Source organism: Schistocerca americana, chromosome 8, assembly GCF_021461395.2.
Source record: "Schistocerca americana isolate TAMUIC-IGC-003095 chromosome 8, iqSchAmer2.1, whole genome shotgun sequence".
NCBI lineage: Eukaryota > Metazoa > Arthropoda > Insecta > Orthoptera > Acrididae > Schistocerca > Schistocerca americana.
Window position 1 is genome coordinate 56,389,542 of NC_060126.1, and position 16,686 is coordinate 56,406,227.

General features: G+C 40.2%; 1 protein-coding gene across 1 annotated transcript in view; it reads right to left on the reverse strand.

Moving 5' to 3' along the window:
* Positions 1-3,597: 3,597 nt before the first annotated feature.
* Positions 3,598-16,686, reverse strand: part of LOC124545526 — a 632,143-nt gene continuing 619,054 nt past the window's right edge. The window contains exon 25 of the mRNA XM_047124474.1: positions 3,598-3,845. Coding sequence (XP_046980430.1) covers positions 3,690-3,845 — 156 coding nt within the window. The 3' untranslated portion in view covers positions 3,598-3,689. The remainder of the gene's footprint in view (positions 3,846-16,686) is intronic.

Consider the following 16,686-nt stretch of genomic DNA (forward strand, 5'->3'; position numbering starts at 1 on the left):
CCATCTGGTACGGAACACATCCTAGCATTTCAGTGGAGATGTCCAAGCAGGCTGCAGTAATGCGTTCTTGCATATCATCGAATGTAGTTGGTATATTCTTGTAAACAGCATCTTCAGCTTTCCCCACTGAAAAAAGTCTGCAGGCACCAAATCTGGGGAACGGGCTGGCCAAGGTGCAGGTGCTTTGCATCCAATCCAGTGATTTGGAAACAATTTGTAAAGACACGCTGTAGTACTTTGTGCACTATGGGCTAGACAGCCATCATGTTGATACCACAGGTTCCTCCTAATTAGTAGAGGAACAACTTAGCCTCCAGATGAGATGGTCTGTTAGGAGGCTGCAATACTTGTGCATGCTCAGTGTTCTTTCTATGAAGAAGAAGCCTGTGAGGAGATGGTTCACTATCCCACACCACATGTTTAGACTCCACGGATGCCGGCAGTCCACCCAACAAAGCCAATGGGAACTGTCAACTGACCAACAGTGCACGTTTAGGCAGTTTACTAGGCCATTATTAGCAAATGTGGCTTCATCACTAAACAATATACATCTGGAGTATCTTGTCTTAATGGCCATGTACAATAGTTTACACACCTCTCATAATTGTTTATATACAGCTCGTGATGAAGAGAATGTGATACGGATGGCACCTATGTCAATGGGGAGTGTGTAGGACACTTGCTTGACTCATGGCACTGCCTTGTACAATTGCGCAGGAACTAATGTGCAGATCAACTGCAAAAGCAGCAAGACTGTTAATTTCCCGCTCTTCTGTCATCACTTGTTTTCTTCTGTTACATTGTCTAGATGTTAAACTACTACTCTCACATAACTAATTGTAGAGATTGATAAATAATTGACAAGATGTTTGACGTTTACTGGGATATCATGCCACATACACTGTACAAGAATGAACTGCATTATTTATAAATTGTCCATACACCATGAGCATCTTGGTTTTTTCTGCTTTGATAAATCCCATTGTCCACGCATGATCTACTACTTGGACTGTCACAAATAACTGACTACCAAGTCGCAATGCTCTAAAGGAACACTCAAGCAAACTGTAAGCAAACATAACAACATTGTACCTAGCAACTATGCAGGTTGAATGGCTTATATAAGTACAGGTGTGGAAACTTTTCAAAATATGGTTTCTCATAAATGACACCTGAGAATCTTGCAACAAACATCACTCACATTCTGATTTACCCAACTTTTCGTCTGTTAATGTCAATAGGCATTGCTACATTTAAAATAGTGTATTTTTATACAGAAAATACACTTTCTAAGTGTGGTTACAATCTATATAGCCTAACAGTATGAGCCCCTGATTATCAATCCATTCTGTAAAAACTGCACATCAATAGCACTTCCCATTTTTGCAATATTTGCAGTGCATGTTTTAGGTGATTCACCATGAAGAGCAGTAGATCTGAAACAGAGTCTGTGTTAATATTTTTGCATCGTAATATTATAGGCCAATATATTTTTTCAGTGTGACCTATAATTAGACAAGAATCCATGAACACATCATTGGAAAGTACACTATCTGTTTCAGGCTTTAAGACTGAAGTAGACCCACTAATATTCTTTTTGCTATGAAATTCATTCAAAAAGTTAATTTGCTGTTGGTGCGTGCTGGTGCTTTGAAGCTGAAATGTGAGTGTATGTACATACTGATCAACCAAAACATCGCGACCACTGCCCACCAAACTGAATGCTAGATTATCGGTACCTGATGTAAAGAAAGTATGTAGGCAGAGCATAGACAAATGGGCTATCCTTATAGTGATGATAAGCACCACTCGCCTGAGCACCTTCGTCAAAGGGCAAATTCTTACAGCCTGCCACCATTGAATGAGCATCTCAGAAACGGAGTAGCTGTTTGGCAGTTTGGGTGCTACTGCAACGAGAAGTTTCAGAAAGTGGTAAAAGAACAGTGAAACCACGAGTAGGCAACATGATGTTTGGTATCAATTCCTTGTCACAGAATGTGGTGCTTGGAGGCTCCGCCACTCTGTAAAGCAGGGTAGTGGCTATCTATGGCAGACCTGACAAGACAGCACAAGTGTTTTGGAGCACGCACTCAGTGCACATTGTCGATCAGATGGCTCTGTAGCAAAAGACCTGTAAGTGTTCCCACATTCACCCAACAGCATTATCAGTTATAACTGCAGTCAGCATGGGATCATCGAGATTAGATTGCAGATCAATTGAATCGTATGTCTTGGTACACCAGGTTGATGCTCATGACTAGTTAAGGTATCATCCAGGCAAACAGGCTGGTGGGCACAGTATTATACTATGAGGGGGCATTCATTTGAGCTTCCCTTTGACCTGTAGCAGGAATCAAAGATGCCGTGGCAGCTGAGGACTACGTGAAAATTGTTGCAAACTACCTGCATCCCAACATGCTTTATGTCTCCTGCTATAGTGATGGTATCTTCCTGCAGTATAATTGTTCATCGGAGAAGGCCAAAATAAAGCTACAGTGGTTTAAGAAGCATTACTGTGAATTCATGTTGATGCCTTAGCCACGTGTGTATATGTGTGTGTGTGTGTGTGTGTTGAGAGAGAGGAGTGGGGGGGGGGGGGGGGGGGGGGATGGGAGGGAGTGGTAAAAGTGCACATTAGTGCCTTGAGCAAAACAATTTCACGTACATTCCTCTTCTCTGATGAGCATTAACTTTTGGAGATTCATCTCCTCTGATAACCATTATACTTCATTGTTTCCATTAACTCAGTAACATATCAGTACCCAAGAAACAGAAAATTCAAACAACAGGTTAACGTATAAGCACTGAAGGGATGGAAAACTCACTCCAAACACTGAATTAAGAAACACACAAAATGCAAAGTAGCAGTATCTTGAGGTTGCTCTTTTGTTGAGAAATAGCTGTTCCACAAGAACCTCAGTACAGCAAGGTTCTCTCTGCCGTGAATATGGAAAGTTACAGACTGAAAAGATTACATATCAGTCTACATATGTTTGTGCCAAACATGACAATGAGTGCTCAGGTATGATTTCAGAAGTTATTTGAGTATAAAATGTAACTGATGAAAAGTTCCTGAGGAGTCACTCAGAATTTGTTAACAGAGCAAATGAAAGAATGTGTTCACATAACTTAAAAAAGACTGGAATGGAATACTGTTATGAACCCACAGTCTGAAATAATGACTTAAGAGAAAACTACTCTATAGACCACCATTTTTTTTTTCTGCTGAAAAGTATGAAGAAAAAAAAAGTCCTACAGAAAAGCTGTGTTGTCTGTTCGGCTGTTGCTTTCTTTTTGTTGTGAGTAATGATGTTTTTCTTTGTAACTACATACTTTTCAAGTTTCCATCTATTATCTACATCTCCTGCATACTATATGGATAAACACAATTGCTTCAGAAGAATGCCATGTTTATCTTTGTGTACTGTCTTAGTGTTACTAGATAGGACATAGTATTAGAGTGCATCACACATTTCTTGGAACAAAGAACAGACATGCAAGTAAAGTGCAATAAAATGAATAAAATAGTGCATCAACAAAATATACATGAAAATGTATTTAAATGAAAACTAAAAACAAAAAAATGTACACATTTGATACATGCAAAATACAGGATTTTTCTGACTAGCTGATTAATGTCTATGCATATACTATGGTAGGGTTCACTAAAAGGAACCCCAACACCACTGTCATTGGGTGATACACGACTGGGTGAGACGTGGATCTCTAACTGCAGTCGACTTTTCGTTATCTCCAAACGCACCTACAATCTCCTCACCAGGGGTTCGTTCATCGTTGTCTGAAGAGTCTCTCCGACTTGAGCGAGAGTTCTGCTTGGACAAGGACTGAAAAATAAGAAAATATCATTAATAATTGAGACTGTTATTATTTCAGTTATATTACAAGGCTGCAGAAATGAACTATCATTGCAGATGACAAACGGAAGAAACACTCTTAACACAAACACGGGCAAATGTTATTAAACAATTTCTCCATATGCCTTACTCAACTGTAGAAGTTAAAAAAAAAATTTCAGTGGTACAGACTTCCACTTATTTGGAAGGAAAATCTCTGATTAGGGAGTGGACTGCGCTGTAGGGGTTGGGTGACCGTATTTGGTTTAAAGTCACTCATTCTCTTTACATTAATATAAATATTATTTACAGTTCCTGATAGAACATTACATTACACAGCAGATTTACTTTAGGCCATGGTCAATTTTCTGTCCAGGAGTTTCTGATTGGTGTTCGCTGCACGGAAGAGTATAAGATTTACTAAGGAAATAAATTGCAGATTTTACCACTACAATCCTTTCTCCTAGAAGTAACAGTCAACCAAGGCATATTAGCGTATAATTTAGAAAGTATGAGAATGGTACTAATAGAAATGAAGTTGGAAAGATGGGTTGTATGTGTGCCTTGGAGGCTCTTTCACTAAAAACATTGTGCAGTACGTGCGCTACTCTGGTCTGAAGTACACCATGTGCATACTATGTATTAAATACCTCACTGGGCTGTCACTGCACTCTGAACCTTTCATCATTTGAAATGAGGCAACAGTCATGACCTGTTGAATCACACTACATGCCTATTATACAGTTCATGTATGGTTTGGTCTTCTGATCATGTGCAGCTTTACATGGCATTGTGAGCAGTAGCCCTCTGCCAGGTAGCAGACTTCAAATGCCCATTGCAAGCTGTTCCCTCAGCAGTGTTTACTCAGAAACTGGTTGAGATGGACCTGCATTCCTTGCAGACACATTGATACATCAACAAATTAGGCAACTTCATTCATAGTCCAGTCATGGTTACCTCCACGTTGACCCAGTTTACTATGATGATTCTATATGACTGACTTATGCATACATACCACTTCAACGTGCCACTTATGTCATTGGTGAAGGGTGAAATGTAATTGACTCTCTTAGGTAATAATGTTTAGTATTATACTTTGTACTAGTAAAATACATGGTACATCCATTCTTCATAATGAAAAGCTTGTCTCTTTGGAATTTTGATATTTTAATGGGCTGGTGGGTAGTGGGATAACTCTTTTGGTATAAAAGAGAGGAACATTTCCTGCTTTTAATTTCCTTTATGTAAATGTGAACATTATAAATTGTCATTGTTCCATCCTGGATTTTCGACTGTTTGAACATTATAAATGTTGTAGCATGTAAATACTTTACGACTCAAGGAGACCCACACACTGAAAAGTGGAAGCATTGAGTTATCGATAGGCATGCACAAAAGGGGGAAAAAAAACTTGTCTTTGATGAGCTAGTGTAAAAGTTTTCTTTCTTTTGTGTATGCCGATTGACAACACAACTTCTCCTTTTCAGTGAGTGGTATCCTTTAATCCTAATATAATTACAATGTGAATGTTTATAATGTAAGGTAAAAATGTGCAGTTACTGGGTATGTCATTGTTCAGTGGCATACAAATGAACCATTATAATATTAAAACAATACTAACTGAATATGAATATTTTTTTTTCCAATTGTTGGAGCTTATTGTAAATGGCAAATTTTTCATTGTAAATATAAGTAGCCCCTAATGTTGCAAAAAGTCTGTGTCAGAGAAAAGCAAATATCACAAAACATAATGTTATTAGCTATTGGTGAGAATACTAAGTAATTTACAATGTAAGAACGTCTGCAAAATTGTTCCTGAGTAACAAATTTAATAATGAAGTGATGGAACATATTAATTGCTGAAAATCTGCAACATGACATGCAGTGGTAGATGCACAACCTGTCTTTGTGGCTTAGTTTTCTACTAATAAACCCCGGCTTCGTTCAAGTATTGAACTCCCACGTATTAAATAGCTTTGATCTTCTGATAACTTTACAAATTAGTTAACGTGTTGACTTGACATTAAGCATGTAAGTGAGAAAAAGTTTTGAAATTATGTGTAACATTTGCTAGAATTTGCTAAGTGTTCTTATTCTCAAATACTGGATGTAAAGAGTCTGTACATCTAATCCATGAGAAACTGGGGTGGTACACATGAGCCTAGTAAAGATTTGGGGGAAGGGATATTGCCAGAAAAGAGTATGTGCTGGAGAGCACCATTCCCACCTGTCTAGGTTAAATGAACTATTGTTATGGAGACAGGGGAAGGACAGAGAAATGAAACACTTGTTGAAGCAGGGGAACTGTTGTGGACTAGTTGCACATGATACCATCTGTATACAGACACTGTGGCTATGTTGTTGTTTAATTACGGATAGCTGTACAGCTTACCCTAGAAATCTAATGATGAAAATAAATTATTTAACTGGATAGATAAAAAAGCTACTCACCAAGCAGTGGCAGAACACACACATAAGACTGTTGTGATTGGCAAGCTCTCGGAGCTAGTAGCTCCTTCATGCAGAAGAGTTGAAGGGGAAGGAAGAAGGGCAAAGGAAAAAGGGACTGGAGAGGTCTAGGAAAAGGGGTAGATTTTGGGAAAGTCACCCAGAACCATGGGTCAGGGTAGACTTGCTGTATGGGATGAGAATGGGACTGATTGTTAGGGACTGCTTCGGAAAATCTCGTTCGATGCCATCCCCAACAATCAGTCTTTCCTTCTCATCCCGTATGGTAAGCCTCCTCTGACCCATGGTTCTGGTTGACTTTCTCTCAATCTACCACTTTTTCTAGACCTCTCCAGTGCTTTTTCTACACCCTTCTGTCTGAAGAAGGAGCCACTGGCTCCAAAAGATTGCCAAACACAACAGTCTTTTATGTGTGTGTTCTGGCGCCGCTTGGTGAGTAGATTTTTTATCTATCCAATTAAATAATTTTAGCCTAGAAATCTGGCACCCACAGGTACCAAGGTTGCTGGAAAGGGTCTTTCTGATGTTTAAAATAAAATAACCTTCATTGTGGATGTTGATATATGAGGGTTGACTGAAAAGTAATGCCTCCACCTTCGTAACTCTTCAACATTTGGCAGCGTTGGTATGCGGCAGGTACTGGCTTGTTTTGTAGCCTCTTCTCTACAGGTCCAGTTGACAGGAAGCCTTAGCATTGAACAGTTGTATTTTTACAGTGTAAAGTATGGAACCCTGTGCAGACGGTCGGTCAATGTGATTCAAGCAACATGCAGTCATTGAATTTTTGACGGCAGAAGGTGTCACCCCAAAGGAGATTCATCAGAGAATGAAAGCAATTTGATGTGAATACTATGTGTCATTGGGTGAGCAAGTTTAAAGATGTTGCGGCAGGAACATCCGCCCTGCATGACAAATAAGAGTTGGACATCCTGTGACAGCAACCACAGAGTTTCACAAGTAAAATGTTGACAGATTGATTCAGGATGATTGTCGTATCACTCAGGGAAAAACTGCAAGCAGAATTGGCATTTCCCTAGAACATGTGGGTCACATTATTGCTTTGCTTGGCTATCAGAAGATCTTTGCATGATGGGTACCCTGGATGCTGATCCCTGAAATGAAAGTGCACAGACTTGAAATTTACCAGGCACTCCTCTCACATTATGAGAATGAAGATGCACAGTACTAACATCAACATAGTCACCATAAACTGCTTTCATTCTCTGATGAATCTCCTTTTGGGTGACACCTTCTGCTCTCAAGAATTCAATGACTGCACATTGCTTAAATCGCATTGACCGACTGTTTGCGCAGGATTCCATACTTTACACTGTAACAACACAGCCGTTCAATGCTGAGGCTTCTCGCCAACTGGAGCTGTAGAGAAGAGGCTACGGAACAAGCCAGTACCTGCCGCACACCAATGCTGCCAACTGTTGATGAGTTACGAAGGTGGAGGCATTACTTTTCTGTCAACTGTCATATTTTATATGGACAAAGTGTTTTTGAGAGCCATCACAGAACAGGAAATTGATATCCAGGTAACTAGCTCATTGAATAATAAGCACTTAATCAAGCAGTTTTTGGGGGCAGATTGAAGCAGAGCAAAGGCTTCTCTTGTTGTGGCTCCTGTTTATGTAGTCATCATTAATGATGCTGAGCAATACAAGGGGGTTAATGGTGTTGGATGGATATGAAGGATTCGTCAAGGTGATCCATAAACACGGCATGTGAATATTTGTTTCAAGACTGATGGAGAAATAATTATGAGAGACAATGTGGTTGGTTAAGCAGAATATGAATGAGACAATAAGGCTTGTATTAAAATGACAGTGGAATAGGTGGTGTCTCATGGCAGCACAGCCATAGGTATAGGAAGAATCAGAGTAACAGTGTACAGGAAAGAATTATCCACAATGAGAAACTAAGAAACTGGTGGTAATGGAACACATAATAATTTTTGCCACTGTCCCCATACTTCCCTCCATTACGAAATTGACGATTCCTTGATGATCAGTCAACTGCAACCTAGACCCATCTGAAACTCCTTTCTCCAGTCAATCCTTAGTCTGCTATATTGTATGCCACTCTATCCCACACTTCTCTCCATTACCAACTTGATGATTTCTTGATGATCAGCCAATGAAGGAAAATTAGGGGAAAAAAATTTGCATAGTGGCTAGTGTTTTTATTTATTTTATTTTTTATTTTCTCTCTCCTGTGGTATGAGGGAGTGCCATGAAAACATAGTAAACATCCAAACTGGTGAGGTGTAGGTGTGAGGAGGAGGAGGAGGAGGAGGAGGCGTTAAAAGGTAACCTTATTTTGCTTTTCTTGAACAACTTGAAAACCTCGGCTTCCAGTGCAAACGTTTCTCAGTATAAAATTAAAGTACATTAAATTTCCTATTTAATTTGTGTGCAGGACCAATAGCTGTTGTAGGAACCAGAAAAAGCACAGATTATTAAAAATAGCACTTAAATGATAAAGACTAATGTTTATTGTTAAATGAAGTGGGTTAAGAAAAAGTATTGTATGTGTGCATCTCATGTAAGTACAGTAGAGCCTTATTAAGAGATAAATTGTATTCTGTGTGTGTCATGGGCTGGAGGGGTTGGCATTGGAGGGTCGACGCATGAGGGAAGGTAGGTTACTAGATTGTGGTCATGCACTTCCTTCCTTCATAGAGCCACAAACTGAAGAGCAAGTTGGCACGACCCCACTCTCTACACCATACTACATCACAAGTAGTAACTACAGGGTTTTCCACAAATAGTGGAGATGCCGAATCGCAGATAGGCACAACAAAAAGACTCTCACAATTAAAGCTTTTGGCCATTGGCCTTTGTCAACAATAGACACACACACACACACACACACACACACACACACACACACACAGACACACAGAAATGCAACTCAAACACGACTGCAGTCTCAACCAACTGAATCTGAGTGTGGTTTCAGTTGCCTGAGACTGCAGCCGTGTGTGTGTGTGTGTGTGTGTGTGTGTGTGTGTGTGTGTGTGTGTGTGTGTCTATTGCCTTCCTTCTCATAATATTGTTACATTCCATCCTGGATTTTCCACTGTTGGGTTTCCTACAAAGTTTACCAACTCTTTCACAGTGTTCCCCATAGTGATGCAGTGCACAGTCACACTCAGGGGATGTTTATTTTCCACAAAGTGTGTTAACACTACATGGAATACATATATGAGTTACTAATAATACTAATTCACGAAACACATTTGAACAGAATCTAAGGAATCTTTGCAAACTGCTCCATACTGTTAGAGGGAAAATTTTTTATTAGTCACCCATACAGTACTTGTTCCAGGAAATGCAACCGTTCACAGACAGATTAGACAGCCCCAGCATTTCTTGTTGAGACAAAACAACACTGAGCTAGTATTTACAGTTCAGTAGGCTAGTACTTATTTGCCATTGTTAAGTTAGCTTTTATGTAAAATTTCTCATTAACTGGAGCTGTTAACTCTCTGCCACACTGAACAGCCTGCTCTAAGTGTAATATGCTGTCAATATGTATTCAAAAATTTTGATTTCATTGTCTCCACTACCAATGACTGGATCACTTTTCACACTATCAGAAGTATCAAATGCATCACCACAGCCTCAGGTCTCCCACCACCTGAAGAGGCCCAGAGGCCTAAATTGGCTCTCTCTGTGACAGAAGTAGGTAGCCTAGATGCTATGCAACTTAACGTATTTTAACATGAGTCAAGCAGTGTGTTACAGCAGATTACTGTTCTAGATATGAACATAATCAGTACCATTTCATCAGACATATTCACACTTTACAAAATCTACTGTTGATGTATGGTAAGTGGCTCCATTCAGTGCAACCCACAACCCACTCTATAAAAGCCAGCAATTTCACAATGGAATAGATTTATGATTTTTATTAGTAACTCAATTAAAGGTGAGAGAAGTGCCGTATCTTTCTGGTTATTCATTAATTCACGCCAAGTGACTACAATACAGTTACATGGTTTTGCAATATGTTCACAACAGGCAGCAAGAGGGTGCCACATTCACTGCTGTGTCATCTGAACAAGACACAGCCACGGAAAAAGCACCACAGGTGCAAAGATACGAGCTGGTGCCAAGTGCCATAGAAACCTATCACTTGCGCAAGTTCCACCAGCACCACGGGCAGTGCTGAAGATGAAGATATTGACTTCGCCTCGGCCAATTGCCGGCCGAGTACAGTCTGCTATTGACTGGATGACAACGGGCAGTAGCCTACTTGGAAGATAGAAGAGCACCTCTCACCCACTTGGTTATAGATCATCATCCAGAGCTGACTTTAGACTGGGAATGTCATTTAGTGAACTCTTAGAAGTGACCAGATCATTGTTGTAAATTGCATTTGCTATGTTCTGTGAAGTTTACCTGTGATTATTTGCACTTAGCCATTGAGGGCCTTTTTTGTGTTGTATTACATGCAGTTTGCAGACTTCATTATTCACCAACTCACAAAGATAAGTAAACCTTTTTAACTCATTTGTGTGACTTTGTTACTAGGAGTATTGCAGAATCTTTGTTCTTCTATCCTGTTATCGGACTCTGGGGCACAGCTGTGTAATAATGGCAGGGAGACATTTTCTTAGTGGTGTACTGCACCGGAAGCCAATTCACAAACTCGACCTACCATAACAGCGGCAATTTGCCCTCCATAGCAGTACGATGAGCCTTTACAAAACTGGTGACGAATTACAAAATTCATGAATCCAATAACTTTCCCATCAACATTTCAAGGGTCACTGACAACTACACACTTAAATATTAAGCTCTTTGCAGCCATTGTTTATAGGAACATATTTTACATAACAGTTCACTAAGCAACTGGAAGTAAGTACCAACATAATAAACAGAAAATAATTAAATTATATAAACATGGAGTTCAGTGAAGTTATTTTGCCTACTCATATAGGAGAACTGGACAGGAAATGCTCTGGAAGTGTAATCTGTCCAAACTGAAAACCAAGCAGCAACTGTGGTATCAGAAGTACCCTCTCCCACAAGAACACAACTGCGGTACAGGGTGACTAAGGATCAATCTTTCCTCTAGCACCGTAAAACGGTGTGCACAAATTTACATAGAGTCTGTTGCGTGTTTCTTGTGTTATTATTAGCAGTAAACCATGCCTGTAGTCCATGTACTGTTAATGCACTGTGTTGTCAGTGATTTGTAACTCAAACTGCAGGAGGGTCAATAATGGCCTTCAGCTGTTTCTTGTTATGTACTGTGGTAGAGAGAGTGGGGAGTTGCCTGTTCCCTCTTTACTATGCACACCTATGAAGGAGGGGAATGCATGAGCACAGTCTGGTGACCTACCTGCCCTTGCATATTTACCCTTACCCTTACCCTAACCTTCAACCCCCTCCCCACCTTCCCCTTCCAGCCCACGACAGCTCCAGAACACACAATTTAACCTTTAATACACTTCTACTGTAGATAGATGAGATACACACATTTAATATTTGTCCTTAAACCATCTCATCTACCAATTAATTTTACACTATTAAAGCACTCTACCCCCATGAACTGTGGACCTTGCCGTTGGTGGGGAGGCTTGCATGCCTCAGAGATACAGATGGCCGTACCGTAGGTGCAACCACAATGGAGGGGTATCTGTTGAGAGGCCAGAAAAACATGTGGTTCCTGAGGAATGGCAGCAGCCTTTTCAGTAGTTGCAGGGGCAACAGTCTGGATGATTGACTGATCTGGCCTTGCAACACTAACCTAAACGGCCTTGCTGTGCTGGTACTGCGAACGGCTGAAAGCAAGGGGAAACTACAGTCGTAATTTTTCCCGAGAGCATGCAGCTTTATTGTATGGTTAAATGATGATGGCGTCTTCTTGGGTAAAATATTCCGGAGGTAAAATAGTCCCCCATTTGGATCTCCGGGCGGGGACTACTCAAGAGGACGTCGTTATCAGGAGAAAGAAAACTGGCGTTCTACGGATCGGAGCGTGGAATGTCAGATCCCTTAATCGAGCAGGTAGGTTAGAAAATTTTAAAAGGGAAATGGATAGGTTTAAGTTAGATATAGTGGGAATTAGTGAAGTTCGGTGGCAGAAGGAACAAGAGTTTTAGTCAGGTGAATACAGGGCTCTAAATACAAAATCAAATAGGGGTAATGCAGGAGTAGGTTTAATAATGAATAAAAAAAATAGGAGTGCGGGTAAGCTACTACCAACAGCATAGTGAGCGCATTATTGTGGCCAAGATTGACACAAAGCCCATGCCTACTACAGTAGTACAAGTTTATATGCCACCTAGCTCTGTAGATAACGGAGAGATTGATGAAATGTATGATGAAATAAAAGAAATTATTCAGGTAGTGAAGGTAGACAAAAGTTTAATAGTCATGGGTGACTGGAATTCGAGAGTAGGAAAAGGGAGAGAAGGAAACATAGTGGGTGAATATAGACTGTTGGGGGTTGGGGGGGGGGGGGGGGGGGGGGGGAATGAAAGAGGAAGCCGGCTGGTAGAATTTTGCACACAGCATAACTTAATCATAGCTAACACTTGGTTCAAGAATCATAAAAGAAGGTTGTATACATGGAAGAATCCTGGAAATACTAGAAGGTATCAGATAGATTTATATAATGGTAAGACAGAGATTTAGGAACCAGGTTTTAAATTGTAAGACATTTCCAGGGGCAGATATGGACTCTCAATCTATTGGTTATGAACTGTAGATTAAAACGGAAGAAATTGCAAAAAGGTGGGAATTTAAGGAGATGGGACCTGGATAAACTGAAAGAACCAGAGGTTGTACAGAGTTTCAGGGAGAGCATAAGGGAACAATTGACAGGAATGGGGGAAAGAAATACAGTAGATGAAGAATGGGTAGCTCTGGGGGATGAAGTAGTGAAGGCAGCAGAGGATCAAGTAGGTAAAAAGATGAGGGCTAGTAGAAATCCTTGGGTGACAGAAGAAATACTGAATTTCATTGATGAAAGGAGAAAATATAAAAATGCAGTAAATGAAGCAGGCAAAAAGGAATACAAACGTCTCAAAAATGTGATCGACAGGAAGTGCAAAATGGTTAAGCAGGGATGGCTAGAGGACAAATGTAAGGATGTAGAGGCTTATCTCACTAGGGTAAGATAGATACTGCCCACAGGAAAATTAGAGAGACCTTTGGAGAAAAGAGAGCCACTTGTATGAATATCAAGAGCTCAGATGGAAACCCAGTTCTAAGCAAAGAAGGGAAAGCAGAAAGGTGGAAGAAGTATATAGAGGATCTATACAAGAGCGATGTACTTGAGGACAATATTATGGAAATGGAAGAGGATGTAGATGTAGATGAAGATGAAGTGGGAGATACGATACTGCATGAAGAGTTTGACAGAGCACTGAAAGACCTGAGTCGAAACAAGGCCCCGGGAGTAGACAACATTCCATTAGAACTACTGACGGCCTTGGGAGAGCCAGGCCTGACAAACCTCGACCATCTGGTGAGCAAGATGTATGAGACAGGTGAAATACCCTCAGACTTCAAGAAGAATATAATAATTCCAATCCCAAAGAAAGCAGGTGTTGACAGATGTGAAAACTACCGAACTATCAGTTTAATAAGTCACAGCTGCAAAATACTAATGTGAATGCTTTACAGACGAATGGAAAAACTGGTAGAAGCCGACCTCGGCGAAGTTCAGTTTGGATTCCGCAGAAATGTTGGAACGCGTGAGTCAATACTGACCCTACGACTTATCTTAGAAAATAGATTAAGGAAAGGCAAACCTACATTTCTAGCATTTGTGGACTTAAAGAAAGCTTTTGACAATGTTGACTGGAATACTCTCTTTCAAATTCTAAAGGTGGCAGGGGTAAAATACAGCGAGCGAAAGGCTATTTACAATTTGTACATAAGCCAGATGGCATTTATAAGAGTCGAGGGGTATGAAAGGGAAGCAGTGGTTGGGAAGGGAGTGTAGCCTGTCCCCAATGTTATTCAATCTGTATATTGAGCAAGCAGTAAAGGAAACAAAAGAAAAATTCGAAGTAGGTATTAAAATTCATGGAGAAGAAGAAAAAACTTTGAGGTTCGCTGATGACATTGTAATTCTGTCAGAGACAGCAAAGGACTTGGAAGAGCTGTAGAACGGAATGGACAGTGCTTGAAAGGAGGCTATAAGATGAACATCAAAAGCAAAATGAGGATAATGGAATGTAGTCGAATTAAGTCGGGTGATGCTGAGGGAATTAGATTAGGAAATGAGACACTTAAAGTAATAAAGGAGCTTTGCTATTTGGGGAGCAAAATAACTGATGATGGTCGAAGTAGATAGGATATAAAATGTAGACTGGCAATGGCAAGGAAAGTGTTTCTGAAGAAGAGAAATTTGTTATCATCGAGTATAGATTTAAGTGTCAGGAAGTTGTTTCTGAAAGCATTTGTATGGAGTGTAGCCATGTATGGAAGTGAAACATGGACGATAAATAGTTTGGACAAGAAGAGAATAGAAGCTTTCAAAATGTGGTGCTACAGAAGAATGCCGAAGATTAGATGGGTAGATCACATAACTAATGAGAAGGTATTGAATAGAATTGAGGAGAAGAGGAGTTTGTGGCACAACTTGACTAGAAGAAGGGACCGGTTGGTAGGGCATGTTCTGAGGCATCAAGGGATAACAAATTTAGCATTGGAGGGCAGCGTGGAGGGTAAAAATCGTAGAGGGAGACCAAGAGATGAATACACTAAGCAGATTCAGAAGGATGTAGGTTGCAGTAAGTACGGGGAGATGAAGAAGCTTGCACAGGATAGAGTAGCATGGAGAGCTACATCAAACCAGTCTCAGGACTGAAGACAACAACAACAACAACATTAAAACACTATTCTGAATGATCTGTTTTTCCATTCCCTGCAACAACAAAAAAAACTATTAGTCCTAGACAACAAATGACTGAGACTTTTTCTTTTTTTTTTGTACAAAATTTAGTGTATCTCAACTTCTCACACCCCATTGGTCAGGATTATTAGTATGACCCTACCACCGTCCCACTCCCCTTAGCCCCCACTCTACAAAAATTTGCAACTACATGAATTTTTTTGAGTTTTGTTGTCTGGGGTAATGTCTGAGTATGTGTCCTGTCCACTGAGCCTTTCTGTTCGTCAAATTGTGTTGACCATATCTCCTCATTGTTTACATGGTTTATCTATCTAATCTTTATCATTCATCACATTTCAAAAGTTACTTTCTTTTCTTGTCTGAGCTGTTTACATTCCACATTTCATTTTAACACAAGTATAAAGTGTAGACAAACACTTTCAGAAAAACTTTCCAACACTTAAATTTATATTTGATATTACCAAATCACTTCATTTTAAACAGTTTTCTTGTTATTGACAGACAGCATTTAATATCCTGCCCAAACAGCAAAAGTTCATCTACTGGTTTTAGTGTCTTACTTTCCAATGTACACTGGTCAGCCAAAAAATAATGACCACTGCCCACCGACATTGGATGCCACATGGTGGCATTGTGGGCACATGATGTGGTAACAAAAGTGTGTAAGTGAAGCATATATGGACAGGGGATCACCCTAGTGAAGATATTGGCCGCAAATGGGGAAATCCATTAAGAAAAAAGACTTTGACAAAGGGAGGGTATTATTATGCTTAGCCTGTGAACTAGTATCTCAAAAGCAGCAAAGCTGGTCAAACATTCACATACTACTGTCATGAGCACCTACAGAAAGAGGTAGAAGAACAGTGAAACTACCACTAGGTGCTTAATGGTTGGATGTCCATGACTTTACACAGAACATGTGGTTCGGATGCTTGTTTGCTCTGTAAGGTAGGATAGATGATGATCTGTGGCATCTATGCCAAAAGAACATAATGTGGTGTGTGCATAAGCATGTTGGAGCACACCATTCTTACATTGTTGAACATGGAGCTCCACAGCACACTACCCCTACGTTTTCACACATTGACCCGACAACATCATCAGTTACGATTGCAGTGGGCATAGGGACATCATTACGATTGCAGCAGACACGAGACCATCAGGATTCAACTGTCAGTCAATAGAAATGTGCCAGCTCTTTGAGTGAACCACATTTTTGCTACACCAGACCATATCAATGGTCATCTCCACAAAAGCCGTCACCGAGATGAACGGCGGCTTGATAGGTGCAGCATTCTACAGACGCATGCTAGTGGTAGCAGCATTATTCTATGGAAGACGTTCTCTTGTGCTTGCATGAGACCTGTGGTAGTAATCAAAGACACTCTTGACAACTGTGAATCACATTGCTTGATGTCTTCCCTGATGGCCATGTAATTTTTCAGCAGTATAATTGTCCATGTCTCAGAGCCAGAAC